Source organism: Mauremys reevesii, linkage group 11, assembly GCF_016161935.1.
Source record: "Mauremys reevesii isolate NIE-2019 linkage group 11, ASM1616193v1, whole genome shotgun sequence".
Classification (NCBI taxonomy): domain Eukaryota; kingdom Metazoa; phylum Chordata; order Testudines; family Geoemydidae; genus Mauremys; species Mauremys reevesii.
Window position 1 is genome coordinate 11,412,182 of NC_052633.1, and position 25,208 is coordinate 11,437,389.

General features: G+C 44.3%; 1 protein-coding gene across 2 annotated transcripts in view; it reads left to right on the top strand.

The window, feature by feature from the left end:
• ABCA12 (ATP binding cassette subfamily A member 12) overlaps positions 1–25,208 on the top strand; it is a 134,790-nt gene that overhangs the window by 65,175 nt on the left and 44,407 nt on the right. For both annotated transcript variants that reach the window (XM_039495525.1, XM_039495526.1), the window contains 11 exons: positions 156–335; positions 2,574–2,889; positions 11,171–11,285; positions 12,972–13,301; positions 14,467–14,536; positions 14,633–14,767; positions 15,594–15,749; positions 19,113–19,299; positions 21,618–21,836; positions 22,499–22,695; positions 24,056–24,216. In XM_039495525.1, the coding sequence (XP_039351459.1) occupies positions 156–335; positions 2,574–2,889; positions 11,171–11,285; positions 12,972–13,301; positions 14,467–14,536; positions 14,633–14,767; positions 15,594–15,749; positions 19,113–19,299; positions 21,618–21,836; positions 22,499–22,695; positions 24,056–24,216 (2,066 nt within the window). The remainder of the gene's footprint in view (positions 1–155; positions 336–2,573; positions 2,890–11,170; positions 11,286–12,971; positions 13,302–14,466; positions 14,537–14,632; positions 14,768–15,593; positions 15,750–19,112; positions 19,300–21,617; positions 21,837–22,498; positions 22,696–24,055; positions 24,217–25,208) is intronic.

Below are 25,208 nucleotides of genomic sequence, written 5' to 3' on the forward strand. Positions count from 1 at the left end.
AAAATTGGGTCAACCACATGCATTCACTGCCCTGATAAATGCAGAATAATATTTTACGATGAATGTTTAGTGTGATTGTTTATTCCATCATTATTAGCATTAACGGCATAATGAAGTGATGGTTCTTTTGCTTCATTCTCTTCCCCCTCCCCCAGATGATATAAGGTTGGAACTGCAGAACAACGCCGACATCATCAATCAACTGAACACATTATCTACCCTGGCAGTAAATGTATCCTCCTGTGTGTCGTTTGATCGCATTCAGGTGGCAAAAACCAGAGAGGAGCTGGAAATGGTAGCTAAAGACCTTTTTTTGAGGAATGAACTTTTTGGAAGTAAGTGCCGTGTTCAGTTACAGAAATGTCCATGTAATTAATGATTTAACCCTTTTTTACTGTGCTATCATGTGCAGTAGCCAAAGTGCAGTTCATGAGTCAAGTGCTATACATAGAGTTCTATATTAGGAAGACAATAGGTCCCAGCAAACAATGCTCAACCTGCAATCTTCAGCCAGTCAGCCATGACATATTGCATGGCCATGCCTCCTTATTACACACGAGAGTGTGCTACAATCTGCTCCTTTTCATGCAGACTAGGTGTAGGTAGCCCTTGGTATCCTGGCAAGGTGCCAATATGGTCTTCTGTTGAGCACCTTGGGAACCCTTGGTGAATCTCCAGGATACAGAGCTGTCCTCCAGATAGGCCTGTAGAGGAAAAGGAATATGTAAAGCAAGTAATATGAAGAGACCACACCTTTCTTTAGCAGATCATAATGTTCTTGAAATGCTTTAATGAAACCAAATAGCCCATTATTGTAGGAGACGTATATTGGCAGATGAGAACTACATTCATAAAAGTCAGATGAATTTGGCCCATTAACTTTTGGCTATCATATCAAGTAGGGAAAAAGAAAGGATCTTATGTGTGTCCTTGGTTTAGTTTTTAAAGGTATTGGAATCAGGGGCGGCTCTAGCTTTTTTGCTGCCCCAAGCACGGCAGTCAGGCAGCCTTCGGCGGCTTGCCTGCGGGAGGTCCCCAGTCCTGCGGATTTGGTGGCTTGCCTGCAAGAGGGCCGCCATTCCCGTGGCTTCGGCGTACCTGCCGCCGAATTGCCGCCGAATCTGTGGGACCGGCGGATCTCCCATAGGCAAGCCACCGAATCTGCTGGACCGGGGACCTCCCGCAGGAAAGCCGCAGAAGGCTGCCTGGTTGCTTCCCTCGCGTGGACCGGCAGGGTGCCCCCCACAGCTTGCCGCCCCAGGCACTTGCTTGGAGCGCCGGTGCCTGGAGCCGCTGCTGATGAGAATGTGAGATCAGGACTTTCTTGTATCAGAGGGGGAGCCGTGTTAGTCTGGATCTCTAAAAGCAGCAAAGAATCCTGTGGCACCTTATAGTCTAACAGACGTTTTGCAGCATGAGCTTTCGTGGGTGAACACCCACTTTGTCGGATGCAAGACCAACGAAGTGGGTGTTCACCCACGAAAGCTCATGCTGCAAAACGTCTGTTAGTCTATAAGGTGCCACAGGATTCTTTGCTGCTTTTACAGGACTTTCTCGAAAGTTTCATAAACTGTTCTTTTTTAATATCCCAGCCACCATTAAAAACATCTCCCTTATCAACAGAAACTTTACTAACCTTGATAATGTGATGTATCAGTAGTTATCAAAAATGATTTCCTGTAAATCAATTGTCGAAGAAAAACTAAGTTCTCGCTTTTTGTTTGGGTGCAGCAAAAATCAAATACTTTATTAATTACTCTAGTGAACACAAGAGGGAGAGAGTGTCATAGGAACTGGGTTGCCCCTTGTCCCGGACGGATCTCTCTCAATTAGTAAACAATCATAGCAATCATTTATACCTTTGTTACAGACAGTGGCTAGCAAACCTGGAGACAATAAAAGTAAACATTTGCATTTGTTTATACATAAGCCTATTCGCTATCTTATTTGTCTTCAATACTAGAACAAAAAACAAAACTGCAGTTTACAAGGTCGTAATGACTCTTCACACAATTCACTCTGTACCAGATATCTTACAGCATGCAGGGTCACATCCTAACTTCTGCTAAATTTGCTAACATACATTAAGATCCCTTCAAACCTTTATTCTAACCTTTATTAATTAATTCTTGGCCTCCACACTATCATACATAAGATTTGATACTCTGTATATGGAATATTTATATTTTTTCTAGTCGGGTTAGATCAAGACCAAGGTTTTCCAAAAGTGACTAGTAATTTGGGGTACCTCCAATACTGAGTGCTGACGTAGGGACAACTTGAAAGGGCCTGCTTTTCAGAGGGTGGGTTCTCAGCACCCAGAATCACCAGTCGGTTTTGGAAATGTCAGCTAACTGTTGAGCAACAACAGCTAACTCTACTTTGACATGCTTGATAGTGACAACAAACTGCATAACCATCTGAGCCAGCAGGCTCTTTAGTTAAAAGACAGTTGGGTTTTAATATGCAAAAGGGTTATAAAAATGAGAAGTTCAGATTTGATACTTATACGTGGCACTATCCTACTGCAACCATTGTTGACTGAAAAATAAACTTCACTTTGTTTTCTCAAGGTGTCATTTTCAAGCTACCATCAAGCAGTAGCAGCCAGAGGAGAGCAACTCCCGGCAGTCTCTCCCTTCCTCCACTGGTCAATTATACCATCCGAATGAGCAGCAGGATTTCCCAAACAACAAATAGGATCAGGGAGAGGATCTGGACCGTGGGCCCACATAATTCAGCCTCGCAGAGCCAGATCTACAGCCGAGCCTTTATCTATATCCAGGACAGTATCGAGAGAGCAATCATTGAGCTGCAGACGGGGAAGAGTCCAGAGGAAATCGCTGTTCAAGTCCAGGCCACTCCCTACCCCTGCTACAATAAGGATATGTAAGTCCGTGAGCTTTTAGCTGTTTAAAATGAAACAATCATAGAATCATAGAGCTGTAGGGCTGGGCGGGACCTCAGGAAGTCAGCAAGTCCATACCCTTGCACTGAGGCAGGACCAAGTAAACCTAGACCATCACTGAGAGGTGTTTGTCTACAGCGTTCGTCAAATCATCCGGTGACGGGGATTTCACAGCCTTCCTTGGAAGCCTGTTCCAGAGCTTAACTACCCTTATAGCTAGATTTTTTCCCTAATATCTAACCTAAATCTCCCTTGCTGCAGATTAAGCCCATTACTTCTTCTCAATGACAATGGCTTGCAGAACATGGTATACATTAGCAGGATAATCACAATGGTTGGGACTTACAGGCTTCCTCGAAGCCATGCTCCTATGAAAAGAAAATCATAATAGAAAAAGAAAATCTTTATGAAGATTTAAAGAAATATTTTTTTGTTGTTTTAAAGGATCCAGGATGAGACTCTGGCCCTTCCGAAATCAATGGCAAAATGCTCAATGACTCCAGAGGGGCGAGGATTTCACCAGAGTGCTTTCTCTCTTCGTAACTCTATAAATATGTGAATCATCATAATTCCCGTAGGTAGTACTGTACGTGAAAATTACTATCCCCATTTTATAGACAGGGAAACTGAGGCATAACGAATCACTGGCAGAGCTAGGATTAGAGTTCAGGAGTCTTGGCCTATTCCAGTAGGTGTATAAATGCAGATAGTTTACCCTGATTATGTATATGAGAGCTGTGACAGAAATAAACACAGATGTGTGCACATTGACGCTGTCAGCCACATTACTGTTACTGACTCTGTGACACACCATGGGAGATGATGTGCTGCTTCTATGATTTATGTGATGCAAGCAATGGGTGGGCTGTGTGGATGAGTATTGAAGCATGAAGAAAGAAGAAAAAAAAAAAAAAAAAAAAAACAAAAGCGCGGAGATCCCCCGCTGCAGGAGAGGAGAGCAGCTCGGAGAAAGAGACGCTCCGCTGTGAGGGAAGGCAGGCGCCAGGCAGGGGGAAAGGCAGCAGGCCCCTGAGCCCCACCTCTGGAGCTGTGCTGGCGCCTGCGTGCCTCGTTCCTGCGCCAGGGCTGATGGCGGGCGCTGGGGCGCGCCGGGCAGCAGAGTCTTCAGGGGCTTCCGTGGCGGCCCAAAACAAACCTGCAACAAAAAACAACGCTCTTCAAATGGCTTTTCAAAAAGCTCCAGCCTGGAGTGCTGCAAAGCTCGCTCACGCTGCCTTCAGTGCCTGCGGTTTGGGCTGGCACTTTGGGGCAGTTGGCAGAGAGCTCCTGCAGAGAGAGGGGGGTTGCAAGGAAGCAGAGGGACAGCAGAAGGGAAATGAAAAAAAAATGTGTGAGAAAGGAGAAGAAGAAAAAAAAAAAAATGTGTGTGTGGAGGTGGAGAAATTGAAGTGAGCCATGTTGAGCAAGTGTTTGTGACGTCATGAGGCATTATAGTGAGCAATATTTTCTGTTTGTAAGGAAAAAAAAGTGAACAAAATAAAATGCATTTGAAAAAAAAAAAAAAAAAAAAAAAATTTTTAAAAAAAAAAAAAAAAAAAAAAAAAAAAAAAAAAAAAAAAAAACAAAAAAAACACAAAGCTGAGGGGCCTCTGAAAGGTTGTGAGCACCTAAAGCAGGCGGCTGAGCAGATCTGAGGGGGAGCGACGGCAGCTAAGGGCACCTGAGAGGAGGCACAGACGGCAAGGGAAGAGAGAAAAACACAGGGAAGAACGGGAGCAGGAGGAGACCTCTGGGGAAAGTGGGGGGTTTCCTGTTGGGAAAAAAAGGAGGAGGGGAGTGACTTGGGGTGGGGTGTGAGGGAGAAAAGTTCCTCTGATCGTTCTCCGCCCACCATGGTGAGAGCCCAGACTGAGATGAGTAGAAGGAAGAATGAGGAGGCAAATCTGAGAGATTGAAGAATGAGGTAGAAGATAGCTGCAGGCAAAGCAGGCAAGGCAAAGAAACTGAGAAGGTTCTGCAAGCAAAGAAAAAAAAGAAGAGAGGAAGGAAGAATCTTCTTAGTTGAAAAGCCAGACTGAGTGAACTTCAAGGAAAAAGCCAAGCCAGCTTGAAGGCAGCTGAAAAAAACAAAAAGGCAACAGGAAAGTGAAAAAGGACCAAAGAGGAAGGAAGTGCAGCAAGACAGAAACAATTGAAAAGCTAAAGTGAAGAAAGAAAAAGAAAAGAAAGGTAGATTTTGAGTGTGAAAGAATTAAAACAGGACAAACTGATTGAAGTGAAAAAAGGGACAAAGAAGCGGCTGGATGAAAAAAGGAAAAAAAAGTGAAGCAGATGTGACAGCAAGGTGAAAAGAAGGGAGTTGAGCCAGTCCCCAACTTGAAAGCCAGCAGGCAGTGATGAGAGCCAACCTGGAGAAAAGAGAAAAGAAATAAAAGCTTCCAGCTTAGAGATTTTGGGCTTGAGATAGAGTTGCATACAGTTTGGAGAGAGAGCAGGAGTCAAGCTTAGAAGCAGCAAGGCAGGCAGGAGACAGAGCTAAGGAGAGAGCCAGGCAGGAAAGGAGGAAACAAAGAAGAAGAAATAAAAAAAGGAATAAGATAGAAAGTGGGAGCTGAGGGAAGCTCACTGGAGGGTTCAAGTCTAACTACTTTTTGCGGAGCACAGCAACATCCCGAAACAGTGAGAGCAAGGCTGGGCAGAAACAGTACTAGCAAAGAGAGGCAGACAAGCAGTCCTAAAGCGTAAGGAGGAGGTTCAAGAGCAGCTAAGCAAAGAGAAAAGAGGTCAGAGCCTTAAAAAAGAGAAAAAAAGCAAAGTTAAAAAGAAAAAAAGGTTCAAAGTTAGGAACCTAAAGCAAAAGAAAAAACATGCTGTAAACAAGCTTCTGCTGCTGTGTGAAATTAAGAAAGCTGTACAAGCAACTGAGTAAGAAGAATGCTGAGCAAGCTGAAAGCTTGCAAAAAACAAAAGTTATGATATTGCTCAACGTGCTCTTCTCCTTGGCTCTCTAAAAGAGACAGAGACATGAGGGGGATTTGCAGGTAGATGTAGTGGCCTTGGAAGCCGGGCTGTTAAGCTCTGCTGACTCTGTGTGCTGTCTTGGTTGCTTAAAGCTCTAAAAACAGCCAAGTGCCCCCATAAAGCATGCAGATGCCGGGTGCCCAGCGATTAAACATGTCAGCGTTACAGTCGGCAGCCCAATTATGGTGCGCAAATATTAAATCATCAAATGGTTTGTTGACTTGGCAGGGGTTATGGTTATGTGTGTGTTGCGATGTGTGGCCACTGTGATGGTGCCCGCGGTGGTCAAGTGGGGATGCCGTCCGGTGGGGGCCGGGTCCGGCTGGGTGGAGCCTTGGAGAGGAGCAGATAGGAGCAGGCTTGGAGGGAGCCCAGACGCCGAGACGGGGAAAGGAGTATTGGAGAGGCCAGGACTTTTAGCTTTTTCCCCTTTGAGAATGAGTTTTTTGTTTGAATTGTTTTGAATGCTTGAGAAAATTTTTTTGTTTGCTGGCTGTGTTTTGTTTATGTGTTGTGTTTTTTTGTTTTGTGCTGTGTTTTGTTGTTTGTTTTTGTGTGTTGTTGTTTGTGTGTTGTTTGTTGTTGTTGTGTTGTGATGTGTGTTGTTGTGTCAGTTTGATCGCCTGACATCTGAATTGATGGATGATCTCTATGGCACTAACAAACAGCATTGAAACAACCAGAGAATTTGTTGCAGAGAGAATTTTGTTTGTTTTTTTGTGTTTGTTGTTGTTTTTGATTGAATTTTGAGTATGAGTTTGTTGAACTGAATTTGAACTTGAACTATTTTCTATTTTTGCTAAGTTGTCTAAGGCTGTTTTCACTGTTTTGTTATACTGTTCTATGTTCTAAAAAAACAAACTCTATAAAATTTTAAAAACTTTATAAAATTTTTATTTTTATTGTTATAGTGTTATGCTGTTATGAGTTGTTTTTGTTTTTTCTTTTTCTTTTCTTTTTTTTTTCCTCTCCTTTTTTTTTGTGTGGAGAAAAGGAAAAGAGAAAGGAATGTGGAGGAGAACAGGACAGGTGTGTAAAAATTATAAATTTTTTATTATTTATTTTTTGATTATGTAGCCTGCTGCCTGCCTGCTGGAGTGGATATACTATACATTTTTTTTATTGGTTGTGTATTGTGATCTTATTTGTTTGTGTGGCAGAGATCATCATCTCAGTGTTGTTTGTTACAGCTGACCTTTACCTATTATTTATTCATTCATAATATTTATTATATTATTTTATTTACTTCTTGAAGAAGAAGAGATAGATTGTGGTGTTGTGTTGTTTGTAGTAAGTTGTTTTGAATGTTTTTTTTTTTTTTTATCCTCTTTTCTTTCTTTTTTTCTTATTTTGAGATGGGGGGAGATGGAGGATTAGAATGTGCTGAGCTGAGCTGATTATTGTGTGTGTGTGTGGCTTGTGGGCCATTCTTGCCAGTTCATTGTAAATAAATAGGATACAGGTAGGTGTGTGTGTGTAGGATGATTATAGCTGCAGCTGTGTTGATTTGATTAATCAATTAGTAATTGATTGTCTACCATATTGTATATAAGAGCATGCTGGGAAATGAATAAACAGAGATGTATACACACACGCTGTCTCTCTCAGCTTGTGACCACACTTGACTGTTAGACTTCGTTCCTGCTCCTGTGATGCAACAAATGGTGACCCCGATGTGATGCAACAGATAGTAGGTTAGAGCTGGGAAACTCATCTACTGAGAAAAAAAAAGTCCCTAAATTTATGAGCCTAAATATGAGCTTTAAGTTACTTGATATTACTTCAAGTTGCAGTATTTATTATTTGTTCCAGCAATTCCAGTTTAGACACAGTTCAGAGTGTGCAGTTCTGCTATATATGCCTCCTTCCCAGGTGCTGCAAGAGCTATAGAGGAGATGAGGTTGTAACCCTCCTTTCACTGTGACGTTCCCCCTGGTGTTATCCAGACCAGTGATCTGCTAGATCACTCCAATCCTTGACTCAGGGAGCCAGCCTTACCCTGCTCTGCTCTGAGAACCCCCACTCCTGGGCTCTTCACGCACAGCCGCTGGCATGTAAACTGTTCTTTGGATTGTGCAACCAAATGACACTAGCCAGTATCTTCAGTCCCAGACACAACCCTAGGAACCTCCATCTTGCAGTGTCCAGTTATGCCCGCTGGACACTGCAAGCTTATATGAGTTCATCAATTTAACAAAGAAATTGATATGTACTAGGCTTGTTATCCCATGGGGAGTCTCTGACACGCTTCAAATCAAACACACTGCTTCAGGCAGAATAAACAAACGGATTTATTAACTACAAAGATAAATTTTAAGTGATTATTAGTCAAAGCATAACAAGTCAGATTTGGTCAAATGAAATAAAGGCAAAACGCATTCTAAGCCGATCTTAATACTTTCAGTGTCCTTACAAACTTAGATGCTTCTCACCACAGGGTGGCTGGTTGCCCTTCAGTCGCTTGGTGGTGAAGTCTGTAGATGGAGGTGGAAGAGAGAGGAAGAGCATGGCAAATGTCTCTCCCTTTTATCATGTCCTTTCTTCCCTCTTGGCTTTGCCCCCTCCTCCCCCCGCCCCGAGTCAGGTGAGCATTACTTCATCACAGTCCAAAACGGACTCACTCGAGAGTCCAGCAAATCCTTCATTGTTGCCTAGCCCAATGTCCTTTGTTCCTGTGAGGCTGGGCTGAGTTTGTCTCATATATGCCCTGATGAGGTGTGAACTGCCCTTCTGCTTCTGGAGAGTTTTTGCCTGTGCTTGCTTTAATTCATGAGGACACATTTTCAACCTCATAACTATATACATGAAATTACAACCTATAACATTATTATAACAACGATTACTATAACATTACCATAACAACAATGGTCAGTGAATCATGAGCCTTCTGAAGACACCCGACATGAGAAATTTTGCATTGGATACCACACAATCATTTTACAAGGATGAACATGGGCATTCTGGGGGTTCCCCCGAGGTACAGAATGTCACAGCCTAAATATGAGATTTAAGTTACTTAATATTACTTCAAGTTTCAGTATTTGTTATTTGTTCCAGCAATTCCAGTTTAGACATAGTTCACAGTGTGCAGTTCTGCTATATATGCCTCTCTCCCAGGTGCCGCAAGAGCTATAGAGGAGATGAGGTTGTAACTCTCCTCTCAGCAATGATGGGGAAAGACAGATGAGATTCCAGTGCACTGAGCTGTCAGGGTTAACTGCCTGTTACACTAAGTGGTGCAGTATGAATGGTGTATGAACCAGAATGAGTCTTGGTAAACAGACTGGCACAGGAGTAAGGAGTTTTGGATTCTGATCACCTTGAGCCAGATCTCAGCTGGTGTATATCAGCATAACTCAGCTGACTTCAATACAGCCAAACCATTTTATACCAGCTGAGGATCTGGCCCCTGGGTGTGACAGTTATGATAAGAAATGGAATCCTGGGATTGTGAGGTCTCAGAAATTATTGCAGGGACCAGAGGCAGCAGCCAAGCTGGGTAAAAGCATGTGTGAAAAGCCATTTTCATTGTATTTTAAAGCAGTGAGGGATGTTCAGTGCGGGATGTTGGCTTGGACTATCATTCTACAGAGGACAGTATAACTGACTCCACTCAGGCCAACCGAAAGGATTGAATGGAGTTAGGCAGGGGTGGTGTCCCTAGCCTCCGTTTGTCAGAAGCTGGGAATGGGTGACCGGGGATGATGGATCACTTGATGATTACCTGTTCTGTTCATTCCCTCTGGCGCACTTGGAATTGGCCACTGTCAGAAGACAGGATACTGGGCTAGATGGACCGTTGGTCTGACCGAGTATGGCCGTTCTTAATGCAGAACATTTCATACTAAAAACCCGAGTTTGTACCACCTGAGCTAAAAAACAAGCTGCAACCTGTAGGACATTTGTTAACCTTATATGTTGATCAGAGAGAGAGTTGTATTCTAAATGTAGGTTACAATAAGATAATTCACATGCAAATGGTCTGCCACCTTATTGTGACTGTGAAATGGTCAGGAATAGCTCAGACAAAATGTCAATTATTTACAGCAAAAATATGGATTTTTATTGTTAAATCATTATGTACTCTGATGAACTATTTCCTGGAGCACTTAGTATTGAGTTGTATGCTGCTTTTCTCGCAATCTTGCTGCCAAGAAAACAACTCACCTTCACAATTCTCTTTCCCCCACCTGGAAAGTTCAGGAGATGCCATTTCATTCAATTATTAAAATACTCAGGAGCTGTGAAATGACGCTGCAATAGAAGCTGTTATAAAGTCAACATTCATCAACTGCTACCACTCAGTTACCATTTTACAGGCAAAGTTGTGGCAATCTCATATGTCATTGTACCGTAACATTTGGAAACTGCTGAAATTTGGAGACCTGGTTGACGTTCTTTTTAGTTGAAAAACACAGTTTTATCGAAATCAAAACATTTCATAAAAATGGGTTGATTTTTATGACATCTTTGAGTTTTCAACTAAAACAATTCAGAACAAAATGAATTTTTTATTTTGTTTGAAATAGTTTCATTTGAGACTTCTTGCAGAAATAGTATTGGCTTTTTTCATCAGAAAGGGAACATGCTATATGTTCATTAAAGTTAATCTACTGTAGAAAAACAATCTGTTAATAATCTTGTTTTCAAATACAGTAGGTTCAATTTACTACCACTACTACTTCCTTTTGACTGGAAGGAAAGTCTGCTGGCTAAAGCATATGGATGGGGGTCATGAAACATGGATACTAATGCCGGTTCTCTCACAGTCTGACACTGGGCAAGACACTCAGGCCACAATTTTCAAATGTGGATGTCTGGTTAGGCAGCTGAATCCATAAGTAGACAGGGAAATAAGCAGCCTGATTTTCAGAAATGGTAACCATCTGCTGACTGTATTGACTAACTTCATTCGGAGTCATGAATTCCCAGCACTTTGGATTTAGATGACTAACTTTAGACATACAGTTTTGAAAATATTGGCCTTAATCTCTCTGTGCGTCAGTTTCCCCAGCTGTAAAATCTGACTAATAATACTTACATGACAGCAGGGTAAAAAGGGTTAATTCATTAATATTTTTAAACTGTTTGGAGGTTCTTGGCTGGAAGATCCTATGTAAGTGCAAAATACCCTTTTTCTAATATTAATTATACTCTACATTTAAAAACATGAGCATGGTTTTCCTCTGCAAAGAGTATTAGTTTGAAAAGTATATTCAGCAGAAATCCCTAATCTAGCACATTTTCTGTTCAGCTAAATCCTGCATTTGCCTTTTACAGGTTCTTAAGCAGTGTGACCTACTCTCTTCCATTTGCTCTGATGGCTGCCTGGTCGCTGTTTATAGCTGCTTTTGTGAAAAAGCTTGTTCAAGAGAAAGATCTAAGGCTTTATGAGGTACATTAATGAAATTATGACTAGATTTTCTATCAAGAATGTAGCAGATAGATGATGTGACATTGACTGGAGCGGCACAAGTGTTAAAAGCCCTGTTGTCACTGTATAAAATGCACATGCTAAACATGTAAATGTATGGACTCAATGACATGAATTAATCATAGTTGAAGGGAAATCACTTACTTACTTTGTTAAAATGAGAGCTGGGGGCTGACTAGCGTTTCGGCAAATAAACCGACTCTTCTGCTGTGTGTTTCCATTTGGGTGGGTGGGGATGGCAAGTTGTCGATGTGTTATTAGTGGTTTTATGCAGTGAGGGATGGGGGACAGCGATGTGAAATGTTCAACTCCAACCTAAAACCAACTGACACACAGCCGGGGTTCAGGTTTCACCTGTGTTTCTGAACTTGCTGCAATGGTTTGCTGGAGCTGCTCTGTTTCTGTAAACTGTCTTGCAAAGCTTTTGTCATCTTGATTTTTCAGGAAAAGTCGCTCCGGGCAATCTAGTCATATAAATCTCATGGCTTGTCTCTTGTGTCCCTGATTGGACCCATAGCCCATGTGATGAGGAGGGTTTGGCAAACTCAGCAGACACAATGTTCCCCGGGTATCTAAAAGAGAGGCTGAAACTGGGGCAGGCCCCCAGACAGTAGAACGCCCCGGGCGTCGTATTTTACCTCATCTCTAGCGAAAGGGAGCTCTTCGCTCATTACCCCTACCAGAGGGAAAATAATGCACTGAAAGCAAAGCGACGCTCTTTTCCCTACCATAATTTAATTGCATTTTCAAAGTGAACATGTACGACAGCCTTGAGAGCAAAAGGGCTTTTGCAAGCCTCACCCTCAGTAATCAACAAGAACTCAGACAGATCTGTTCCTGTTACCATTCCCATGAAAACAGCTGCTGGATCACCAAAAAATGTCTTAAACTAATGGATACTTACAAACATTGAAGGAAATTTAATGAGCTTTTTTTAAAAAAACAACCCCAAACCAATTAATTGATTAATCTAATTGATCGCAGCTTTTTCTCATGCTATTTTCCACAGGAACCAAAGTAGTAGCAGGCTACATTAGAAATGTAACCAATCGCATCAGTTCTAGAAGAGAGCTGTGAATGTGGTTTCTCTTGCAGCACATAATATTCTTAGGCTCCCAAAGCCGAGAGGGCCAGATTCACAGCTTATGTAAATGAGCCTTTGTTGCAGCTGTGTCTATTTATACCAGGAGGCTCGGGATTTCTAGTGTTAGGTAAGTGGGAAATGGAGAAATTGACTTTTTCTTTTACAATGAGATCATTGGTTGAGATTTTAAAAGTGTCTTTGCAGTGAAACCACTCACTGGTCTTTTAAAATATACCCAAAATGTTTTAGAAAAGCAACAAATACGGTTATACTAGAGGCAAATGTTAGTATTTGCGTTCAATTTTGGGGGCCATATACACCTTCCGGGACATGGCACTCTTGTACTGGACTGTTCTGCAAACACAGGATGGTCTGAAGATGCAAATTTGCTAGGCTGCCCTGGTTTATAAGTAGAGCCTATGCCAAAATCAGAGCAGACATGCTCTAATTCCATGCACTATCCGGAGTGTGAGAAGAGAATGTTGAAGTATTTCAGTGCCAAGTATATAATCAGAAATATCTCGTAATAAACAGCTGTCCGTTTTCTGCCTTCCTTTCCATAGTACATGAAGATGATGGGTGTTAACTCCAGCAGCCATTTCATTGCCTGGTTCATTGAAAGCGCCACCTTCCTTCTAATCACAGTCACGTTTCTCATCATTATACTGAAAGCTGGCAACATCCTGCCCAAAATCAATGTGGTGATCCTGTTCCTGTACCTCATGGACTACAGCCTCTCCATCATAGCCATGTGCTACCTCATCAGTGTCTTCTTCAACAACACCAACATTGCCGCCTTGGTTGGCAGCCTTATCTACAGCCTCACCTTTTCTCCCTTCATTGTGCTGCTGGTAATTGAGAATCATTTGAGCTTCTCAGTGAAGAGTCTGCTGGTAAGTTTTTTTTTCTCATTAAAATAAAGGGGCAGAAGTGTTTGGGAGCAGACATTTGCTTCTGGGGCACCCGAGGGTCGCAAATGAATGTGAGCCAGGTGGCTTCATTCTACACGCTGTTTATGGACATCACCGAGCCACTGAAGAAAGTGACACAAAGTAGACTTCTCCATGGCTACACGGCTAGAATAGAAAGGCTGTTATGGATAGAAATGAGGGGCTCTGGCAGAGCTTTAAGGGAAGGTTGCTGACTTCATTACACCTGGTGCTGCTAATTCTTTAATTGCACAAACCTCCAATTCCCCTTGACGTAGTAATAAAAACAGAACTCAAGAATTATAAAATGTAATGCTTGCGCCAAAAGAGAAAAAAACAGGATGATCAGATATCAGTTCCTTTCTTAACTGAGATATGGAATGAAAGGACGTAGCAGGAGGGGCAAAACATCTCACTGACTAACCCATCTCTGTCCTGAAATGGAAACCTCAGATCCTGCACTCCATTCGGATCCTACAAAGTAAAGCAGTTACACCCAAATCTTCAAATGCATTTAGGCTCCCAACATCCACTGATTTCAATTCAAATTGGGAGCCTAAATACCTCTGAGGATCTGGGCCTTAGTGTCATTGTGGCATTCAGGAGTACCTTTCTCATTGCCTGGACTGTATAAAGTATAAGGCATTAGTCTCATAAGTAAAAACCTCCTGCTGGAGAAAAACATTTCTCTGGAATCATAGATGTTTAGGTTCCAAAAGCCAATTTCATTGCTTGCATAAGCAAACATAAATCCACAGAATTCAATGGATTAATTTTGCCTTGTGCGTCAAGTAATTCTGACTGCCTGATTAACTTGCAAAGTTGCAATTTTTCAAAAAAATGTATCAGCCAAAATCCTCTATTTGTGAATACTGCTTGCTTAAGATATCTAACTATCTGATTTTTGTGTACAAATGCATGTTTTTGCACAAAGAAGCAACTGCATGTGCAAAATCATAGAGGCAATTTTTGAGATCACCACTGAAAATTTTGTCAATGATGTGTTTGATCCAGTGCTCACTGAAGTCAGGGGAAAGATTTGCATCCACATCTCTGGCCACTGGATCAGGCCCAATGAAGGGTTTTTTGTGAATTCTTCAGTAATTTTGTTTTCCAATTTGTTCCTCAGAGCCTGTTGTCCCCAACTGCATTCAGTTATGCAAGTCAGTACATTGCTCGTTATGAGGAACAGGGCATAGGTATGTAGGGCACATATGAAACTAAGTTTTGCTCCTTCATGACTGTGATACTTCATCAACATATTTCACAATATATTCTTTATATCTTGACTTCAGGCCTGCAATGGGACAATATGTATAGCTCACCAATGACTGGCGACAATACTTCTTTTGGCTGGATGTGCTGGCTAATTCTGATAGACTCTTTCATCTATTTCATCCTGGGCTGGTACATTAGGAATGTTTTCCCAGGTAAGAATGCAAAGTATTACAAACGACTGCCACACAGTCCCTCTGGAAAATTATAAATCAGCCCTGGCGGATTCCAGAGTGCATTGGAGTGGGTAGATCTGTACTCGGAGGCACCCTCCACTTGTGGATCACGGAGGTGTGATTTGCTTTTTAATTTTGTGCGACACAAAGTAATAACTTTGGGGGTGTCCCTGGGTTCCAGGTGTGACTGGGGATCTGAGAGGAGTAATGAAACTGTGACAGGGTGACTCAGCAGCCTAGAAAGGGTTAGGGGGTCCCTGCCAGTCACATGGCTAGGTGGGCTATATAGGAAGCTGGGCTGGGGAAGGCTGCGTACTCTTTCCCCCTGGCTGATGGAAGCAAGGGAAAAGCCTTTGGGGACGTCGCCAGCATTTGTCAGTGGAGTTGTTTTATTTTGTGCCCTACGTCTCCTTTCATTTCACACAATAACTCATGCCCTGAGGCAAGGGGCTTTAAAGGACTTGGGTGTGGTGTTTGTTTTCCTTCCCTGGCTGGTGAAATGGTCTATCAGTGCACAGACACCTACAGTGGACCTGGGCAGAAAAGTAAAGGGCTCCTTCCATTTGACTATGAAATTATTCAGGATAATATATTACCCAATATTTCCTACTATGCAATCAGGGAAAAATCCTCTATAGGAGTTACCAATAGTACACGGGGGCATCAAGGCAAAAATAAACTCCTTCAGACTTTATCTTTGCTATTCGTCAGTGTGCAGTCGCAGCTAGTACTTTCTGTAAGATGCCCACGAGCAAATACTTTAATTTGTTTCTTTCCTTCTTTTGTCTTTTGTTTATAATTGCAGGAAAATATGGCATGGCTGCCCCGTGGTATTTCCCATTGCTCCCATCCTACTGGGCCGAACGCTACGGTTACATACCGTTATGGAATGAGAAAAGATGCAGTCTCCTCTTCACCAAACTCTTGCTAAGGAAAGAGGCTGCATTCACCAATAAGATGTGTACGTGCACCCTAGAATTGTTAATGATGGTAATCCAAGCAAGAGCTATATGAAGCTAAGTTTACAAAGGGGGGCGCCATGTTGTATGTAGGCCATATTTGCCCAGAGGACACTCTTAACAAGTCCATTCCTGTACTAGAGATAGTGCTGGTTGGCAGACTGGTAGCCCAGTTTTTAAATGTAAGGGATATCTCTGAAACCCAGAGTCAGCTCCAGGCACCAGCACTCCAAGCACATGCCTGGGGCATCAAGCCGTGGGGGGCGGCAGTCAGGATGCCTTCGGTGGCTTGCCTGCGGGAGGTCCGCCGGTCCCGCGGATTCAGTGGCAATTCAGCGGCGGGTACGCCAAAGCTGTGGGACCGGCAGACCTCCCGTAGGCAAGCCGCCGAAGGCTGCCTGACTGCCATGCTTGGGGCGGCAAAAAAACTAGTGCCGCCCCTGCAGAAACCTTTCCCTCTCTAGAACCAGAATGACCTTGTTAAGTACACCTGCTCTACCATGTCTATGTGCAGACTTCACACAGGCACATGCAATCTTAGAAGTGTGCAGTTACCTAGTTTGGGCATGAAAATGCAGGTTTGCCTTTGGCAAAGGGGATGCATGTATTTAAAAGCTTGCTAGGTTTACCTAAGATACAGAAATAGGGGTTGCTTGGTATCTTTAGCATGCCCTATGCTTGTTTTAGGGAATACCTTACATTCTGCAAAGTTGAGCTAATATTATTTAGTTAACTACAGACCTAACGAAAAACCACTTCCCTTGGCTTCAGTGGGTGATGGATCCAATCCCACAACTGCTCTCAAGCCATAGTGCTTACTGCCTTGAGAAATCGTATGAAAACTATTGGGACTCTTCTCACTCTGCTTTGTAGCAAGTGTTTTCAGGATCAGGACCTAAGGCGTTAGGTCAGGCAAGGGATTAAGGGTGGCAGGACATAATTCCACATCTGTTTCTTTTAATCAGTTTGTAACATAAACTCCTTTAGTTTGTCTTCTTCAGAAGCATCTGAGCTCAGAGCCAGGATCTGCTGAGTTTTAGTCCTCGCTCTTACTCCCCCTGGGGCCTAGGGCAAGTCACTTCACCTTTTTGTAGGGCTGCGTCTACACTAGTGACCTTACAACAGCACAGCTGTATCACTGCAGCCTCCCATGTAGCCGCTCTATGCCCACGGGAGAGAGCTTCATTAATGTAATGTATAATTGAATTAAACCACCCCCAATGAGCAGCGGTAGCTATATTGGTGAGAAAGCGTCTCCCACCGACACAGCTCTGTGCACATCGGTGCTCCTGTCGGTGAAACTTACGTTGGCCGGGGGTGTTTTTTTCACACCCTGACCGAGAAAAGTTTTACCAACCGAAGTGCTAGTGTAAACACAGCCTCAGTTTCCTTGTGTGTAAAATGTGGTTAACACTGTAACCCTTTTGTACCTTCCTGACAGGGGTGTTGAACAAACTGATTGATTAGTGAAGATGGGTTAAACACTTCGTGCTTATATAATGCTTCTCGTGTTCATAGGGTGCTTATTATTTCAAATAATGGCTTTTTAAAAGAGGAACAGGAATAGCAGCAGCTAAAATAATGAGAGTACAATGCAGACAGTTAAATTAGCATCATTATTACTACTAATGATAATAATTAATTTTTACAAAGAAGTGCCTAGAGTCCCCAATCATGATTGCGCCCCCACCCCCAGCGAGGCCGAATGAGAGACAGGCCTTGTCCTAAGGAGCTCACCCTTCAAACAGACAAGAAAACAAAGGGGGTGGGGGGAAGCAGAGGCACAGGAAGTGGAAGTGTCTTGAGCAAGGTCATGCCCAGGTCGGTCATCAAACCGTGAATAGAGCCCAGGTGTCTTGTCTCCCGGTTAAGTGCCCTACCCACTCGACACACCCTCCCTCCTCAGACTGGTGTGTAATTATTGAGCATTATTTGCGTTAGGTGGCATGGGAGGCATGGGCAGGGGGCCACTTATGACCGGATTCATTTGTACTGGTATGTGTTGCTATAAGCTGTAGAGAGGCAAGGTGGGTGAGGTAATATCTTTTGTTGGAACAACTTCTGGTGGTGAGAAAGAGAATCTTTCGAGCCTCACAGAGCTCTTTTTTGGGTCTGGGAACTGTAGTCCGAGTGTCACAGTTAAACACAAGGTGGAACAGATTGTTTAACATAAGTAGTTAACACACATTTCCAGGGACCATTCAAGGTGAAATGGCCCATTGGCAACCCTCCAGTCATAGGGAGGAAAGGAAAGGGTGTGAGGGAAAGGCAGCTTGCTGGGAGGTGGGGGGGTGCGTGGATTATAGATTGTTGTAATAAGCCATAAATCCACTAGTGGCTCTGTTCAGCCCGTGGATTTTAGTGTCTAGCAAAGCTACGAATGTAGACACCCAGGCTTGTCCTTTGAAGGTGCTGTGCAGGTTTCCTTTGAGGATGAGGACTGAGAGGTCCGATATGGAGTGATCATTTTGTGAGAAATGTTCAGCCCAGGTGACAGGGTGCTTTTGTCTTTTATCATTTTCCTGTGAGAGTTCATTGGAGAGTGCAGTGATTGTCTGGTTTCACCCACATTGTTGGTGTTGGGGCATTTAGTGCACTGGATGAGGTACACCACACACTGTGATAGGCATGTGTAGGACCCATGGACCTTGAAAGGTGAGTTGCGGGAGGGTATTGATCATTGTAGCAGTGGAGCTGTGTCTGCAGGTTTTGCATCTGTTGTTCTGGCAGGGTCTGGTGCCGCTTTGAGTTGCTGTGTCCTGGTCTGTGGGGAGCTTGCTTCTGATGATGAGTTTGGAGAGGCTGGGGGTCGTTTGAAGGCCAGAAGAGGAGGTTCAGGAAAGATGTCTTTTAAGATGTGGTCTCCATCCAGGGGTGGCTCCAGGCCCCAGCATGCCAAGCACGTGCTTGGGGCGGCATGCCGCAGGGGGTGCTCTGCCGGTCGCCGGGAGGGCGGCAGGCAGGCGGCCTTCGGCAGCATGCCTGCGGAGGGTCCACCGGAGCCGCGGGACCGGCGACCGGCAGAGCGCCCCCCGCGGCATGCCGCCGTGCTTGGGGTGCCGAAATGTCTAGAGCCGCCCCTGTCTCCATCGAGTAGGGATTGTCTGGGTTCCAGTGTGGGGTGATAGGACCAAATGTGGCTACAACACCGCACACTATAATGGACGTTTTAAGCTGTAGGAAGTTAGAGGGAGAAATATTGGAAAGTACAATGCAAATACCAGGAAATGTTCCCAAGTTTTCAGCTGACAAGAATATACTTTTCTTTATTGTTCTTTATAAAAAGCCCTATACCTTTTCTCGATAAAAAGGTCCATAGCCTCATATATAAAGTCATCAGTTATCTCTTCTGATTCTTTTTTTAGATGTCAAAAGTGCCCTTCCTCCTAACCTCGAGCCTGAACCCCCCAACCTCACCGTGGGAGTTTCTCTTCATGGAATAACAAAGACCTATGGCTCCAAAGCTGCAGTTGAGAACCTCAGCCTGAACTTCTATGAAGAAAACATCACCTCCTTGCTGGGGCACAATGGAGCTGGAAAAACAACGACAATGTATGTCTCTTTTGTAGTGTGGTTATTTGATACTGCATCAAATGGGTCTGTTCACTAGTGGGGGTGAGTGAAAGAACAAATGGGAGTTCTCAGTGTTATAAGGGTTGGATAAGATGTCTTCTTTGATTTGGTCTTTTTGTAATTATCTTATATTGGTGTATCTTGTTCTTTGTCCATCCCCTCTGTTATAGATAAGGGTGTCTTTCTACCTTGGAGTCTGACACTACTGGTTAAGAACATTTTAACAGGGGAAAGTGATCTCTCCTGATACTGAGAAAACAGAATGAAAAGCCATAATAGTCATTGGATGCTTCCTAATCTAATGGAATTCCTATAATATTATACAGCACCGCAGTGGCTGCAAGTTCAATGGCATTTTGGTGCCCATGGCAACTTGCTCCCGAAAGCAGTGGTTGATTGGCTCATATCCCAAGCTGCAGCAGTATTGGGAAGAAGCTTAATGGCTGCATATTCAAATGAAAAGCAAATGAGTCTGCTGGGCTGGGAAGAGCAATGGGATGATCTATTGGCCTTTCAGTTCTGCCAGGTTTGCATGTTTTCATTATTAGGATTTTTAAATAACGAATCTGAAAACAGACCTGTAGGACTGGATTCCCCCTGTGTCCAAGCTGTGCTCAGCACTGTGATGGGATGATGTGCCCCACAGGGAACTGTTTACACCTCTGGAGCTGGGAGCTGGTCTATGCAGAATCCAGGCATGAATAAAAGCAGCAGGGGTTAGAGCAGCCTGGGGAACCATACATCACAACAAGAGCAATGTAGCACAATGGAACTCCACCCCACAATTGATATTCATCTGGCTCCCCAAACATGCCCCCTATGCTGGACTAGGATGGAGTCTGACTGTTCCAGGAGCAGCTCCATCAGTCACACAGGTGTCTGGGGTAAAGTGTATGAAACCCAGAGTTCCCCTCTCTGGAGTCCTATGCTGCAGCCTTAACACAAGGCCCTACTTCCTCCCTTCCACAGCACCCCAGCGATAGGCTGAAACCAAAGCACAGCATAACAAACCGTGCAACAACTGAAAGGCCCAGGAATGACTAACATGTAGGCATTACCCAGGCAGTACATTAAGCTGATAAGTAAAGTTATTCCAAGGAGGACTGAACCCACAAAGGCAGACACATGTTATGATTCAGCAGATTACAAATTCATCCTGTATCCTCTGAGAAGCTCACCAGAGAGAGATGGTGTGAGAGTAATCGTAGTGACGTCCTGGAACCTGACAGCTGGGGCAAATTCTGACGGGGGCGAGTGGGGGGTCACAGGTTCCTTTCTTTTCCTTTTTTAAATGCAATTAAGGGAGGGTTTGGAGTCCCAAGGGAATGAAGAGCTCTTGTGCAGGGCTGAGCAGCAGCTGGGATGGCCAAGGGGCAGCTTGAGAAATAGCTTCTCCTTTTAAACCCTATAGGAAGTCTCTGAAAGCAACCAACATTGTCTAAGTAGTCATTCTGGGGAGAAAGTACTTGCCTCAGTTCCACTGGGTATTGCTGGATAGGTAATTATTTGCCTGAACTAACCTACTGGATAGAGACCTGCACTACATGAGGTGCTCATTGTAGATGTATTGTCTGGAAGTCTACAATTTGCTCTTTTTCTAGCTAAGAATGGCAGTAAACTCAGTGAACTCTCTCACTTTCAAAGCCGGTGTGGTTACCAGCAATTTGGAGGTCACTAGGTAGTGCAGCTAAAACTCTTTAAACTTCAGAGTGATCGTCACAATATGTTTTTTCAGTAACTAAACAGCAGCTTGGGGTCCATGTTTATCTAGGTGTGGGGTAAGCCCGGTGGCCTGATGGCAGAGTGATGTGCTTCCACAAAGAGGATCTGAGTTCAGAACCTGAACTTTGGCCCCTCGACTCTGGGCCAGCAGACCCTGAGTATGTTGCCGGTATAAAATAATCCTTTTATGGGCTCCCCAGCAATCTCGGAGACAAAGAAGCAGAGTCGACAGGCTCTGAAGGGAGATGTCTTGTCCTCCTTGGCTGAAAGGAGTGTTGCCATGACGTGGAGTCTTTGTGAATAGCAACAGGGGAGGGATAAAAAGGCGAAATGGGGATACCTATTGCTCCGTTTCTCTTTACCTGGCTGCACAGGTCAGTCCAGCCTTTCCTCACGCTGTAGGCCCCCAGAGGCATCTGGAACTTCCCCTTGGCAGCTGGAATGCATCTGCCTTGCACTAAATCAAGGAGAGTTAAATTAGGGGTCCCGCTAGGGGAATTCTGCCAGGCGCTCAGCGAAGCCCCTGGGGAACAGAATCTCCGCATTTGTTTACACCATTTTCTTTTTTCTCTCAGATCTATTTTGACAGGGCTGTTTCCTGCCTCATCAGGCACGATATTTGTTTATGGCAAAGATATCAGGACCGATCAGGACCTCATCAGGAAGAACATGGGTGTCTGTATGCAGCACAACGTGCTATTTAGTTACCTCACTGCCAAGGAACATTTGCTGCTCTACGGCTACATCAAAGTCCCTCACTGGAGTGAGCAGGAGCTGGATGAGGAAGTGAAAAGGTCTGATAATGGGGATGTCACATTCCCTCAGCATATATCACCTACAGTGTCCTTGCATGTTAATGCAGAGTGTTGCTATAAGAGTCACCACAAGCTGTTGGACTCAATGCAGGAATCACTGGGTAAAATTCTACAGCCTGTGTTAAGCAGGAGGTCAGGCTAGTTATTATAGTAGTCCCTTTTGGCCTAAAATCTTTGGATCTAGGAACACATGGTCCCTGTCCCAAGGAACTTATAATCAACTGCAGATATTCTTTTTGAGGAGATTCCCCAGTATGGTTCCAGCTACTTTGCACCACTCCAGAGACAGGGCTCCAAGGAGCCAGCTACAATGGGTTTATAGCTGCTTTGTGTCACCAAACCATGCAAAGCAGCAGGAACGTACCAGTGAATCTGGCGCTTTGTGTTCTCCAGCCGCAGGATCGTGCCCTTAACCGTGACATGTCAGATGGAATTTTTTAAGCATCCTAAAAAAAACCCCCAACCCTGTGTCTGCGTTACATGATGTTGAACTATCATTCTGCATTATGACAATTCTGCATAGCAGTCCATGCCTGAGCAGTTTTTCATTTGTGTTAATGTTGCTTGATGCATTCAGATTCCTTTCCTTTTGCTAAATAACTGAACTGCAGCCTTTGGGGGCTTTTTTTTGTTTTTTGAAGGACTTTGAAGGATACTGGCTTGTACAACCATCGTCACAAACTAACTGGCTCCCTGTCAGGAGGGATGAAAAGAAAGCTGTCTATAGCTATAGCTTTCCTTGGTGGATCAAGGGTCGTGATCTTGGATGAACCAACCACTGGTGTTGATCCATGCTCTCGGAGGAGTATTTGGGAGATTATATCAAAAAATAAAAAAGGTACTGTAAAGACACTCAGGGTAGCGTTTTTCAAAAGCACCCAAGTGATTTAAGCTCCTAAATGGCTACATCACTTTTGAAAATGGGACTTAGAGACCTTAGTTACTTTTGAAAACATTACCCAAGATTCTTACGCTTGAAAATCCAGCAGCAGTAGCCACATTTAGAAACGGGGGCACTGGCAGTAAAAGTTACCCTTGATGCTAATGGTGGGATTAGGGTTGGTTGGAAAATGGTTGGATGTTCAAGGGTGTGGCAGGCTTGGCCGAGCAATTGTGTCCTTCATCCAGGCTCTGATCCAAAGCTTATTTAAGTGAATTAGAGTCTTCAATGGGCTTTGGTTAAATTCCACAGTCCTTGCAAAGTATTTCCAGAAGAATTATAATCCATTAAACAATGAGGGAGCAGTTTTCTCAAAGTCTTAATTAATTTAACAACTTCATGAAAGGGGCCCGACTGACAATCCGCATGATTCATGCCTGATCTTGTACTAGCACCTAAGTAACTGGTCTGAGGGCTGAATGGTTCAGCCAGGCCAGCAGGGGCGGCTCTAGACATTTCGCCGCCCCAAGCAGGGCGGCATGCTGCGGGGGGCTCTCTGCCGGTCGCCGGTCCCGCGGCTCCGGTGGACCTCCTGCAGGCATGCCTGTGGAGGGTCCACTGGTCCCGTGACTCCACCGAAGCCACGGGACCAGCAGACCCTCCGCAGGCACACCTGCGGGAGGTCCACCAGAGCTGTGGGACCAGCGGACCCTCTGCAGGCATGCTGCAGGAGGTGGCCTGCCTGCCGCCCTCCGGCGACCGGCAGAGCGCCCCCCACGGCATGCCGCCCCAAGCACGCGCTTGGCGTGCTGGGGTCTGGAGCCACCCCTGCAGGCCAGGCTCCTTCTCCCTGGGCTATGAAGTAGCAGCAGGACTGCTCCAGGGGCACTGTTCCAGCCACAGGAATGGATGACGCTCCACAGCCCAAGCACCTCTGTGTCTATAGCTAGCGGAAGGTCCATTGGTACCACATTTCTCTGCCTCTCCAAAAACCTCCTTGGACTATGGGATATGGAGGCCACAAAGAGCTGGGCTTTGTGGGGAACAGGGTCTTTTCAGACCCTTGATTGGATCCTGTTCTCTTCCGCTAAATTCATTTTGAAAAATTAACTCTGCCATAGTGCTAAGGGGAGCTTTCAGTTTCTTCCTAATGCTACCTCTTCATCAACTCCACTATTAATTCTAGACATGTACATACGATATTCTATGCACTGTCTTTAGCCCTCATTTGACTGTGTCTTTTGCCTGTACCACATATTTCAAAATCTCCATTTATTCTATCATGTGTCTTTGCTTTGTTTTCATATGCATTTTCTAGGCCGAACAATTATTCTTTCTACCCATCACTTGGATGAAGCAGAAGTTTTGAGTGACCGAATCGCATTCCTGGAACATGGAGGACTCAAATGCTGTGGGTCTCCATTCTACCTCAAAGAAACGTTCGGTGATGGATACCACCTGACTCTCACTAAGAAGAAGGTTTGTAACTGTGTTAGGCACTGAAGAGGTTTAGACTGAAATTTTCAAAAATAACTGGTGGTTTTGGTTGCCCAATTTGAAATACCTTCAAGGGGCCTGAGTTCCATAATATAACAGGATTGAGAAGAGAGAGGCAAATAATGGCATCCCATAAAAATCAAGCTGACTGTAGAAGTGTTGGTAGAAAGTCTTAGCTACAAGGTGGAAATTGACCAGAATAGCTATTCCGGAATACAGTAACTCCTCACTTAACGTTGTAGTTATGTTCCTGAAAAATGCGACTTTAAATGAAATGATGTTAAGCAAATCCAATTTCCCCATAAGAATTAATGTAAATGAGGGGGTTAGGTTCCAGGGAAATTTTTTTCACCAGACAAAAGACTATATATATATATATATATATATATATAAGTTTTAAACAGACAATTTAATACTGGTACACAGTGATGATGATTGTGAAGCTTGGTTGAGGTGGAGGAGTCAGAGGGTGGGATATTTCCCTTTCTGCTAAATGATGAACTAGCAATTGGCTGAGCCCTCAAGGATTAACACTCTCATTCTACAAGGCAGCAGGAATGGAGGGAAATATGTGCATTTTCCTTTTCAGTACACTGCCTTGTTAATTAGATCAGCTTGCTGAGATCCCCAACTGCTGCAAGCTCCCTCCGTCCTGAGCCCTGGTGTGTCCCCCCTGCTCTATGGAAGATGTGGTAGGTGGAGTGCAGGGGCAGGGGGGAGAGGGACAACCTGACATTAGCCCCCCTCTTCCTTCCCTCGCCCCCGCACAGCAAGCAGGAGTCTCGGGGAGCAGCTCCAAGGCAGAGGACAGGAGCAGCACATGGCAGTGGGGGTGGGACAGCTGAACTGCAGGCAGCTGCTGCACAGGGAATTTAGGGGAGCGGGGAGCTGATAGGGAGGCTGCCGGTCCACCCTGGTTCCTAGCTGCAATGGGCTGCTCTTCCTGCAAGCAGTAGACAAAGCAGGTGGCTGCC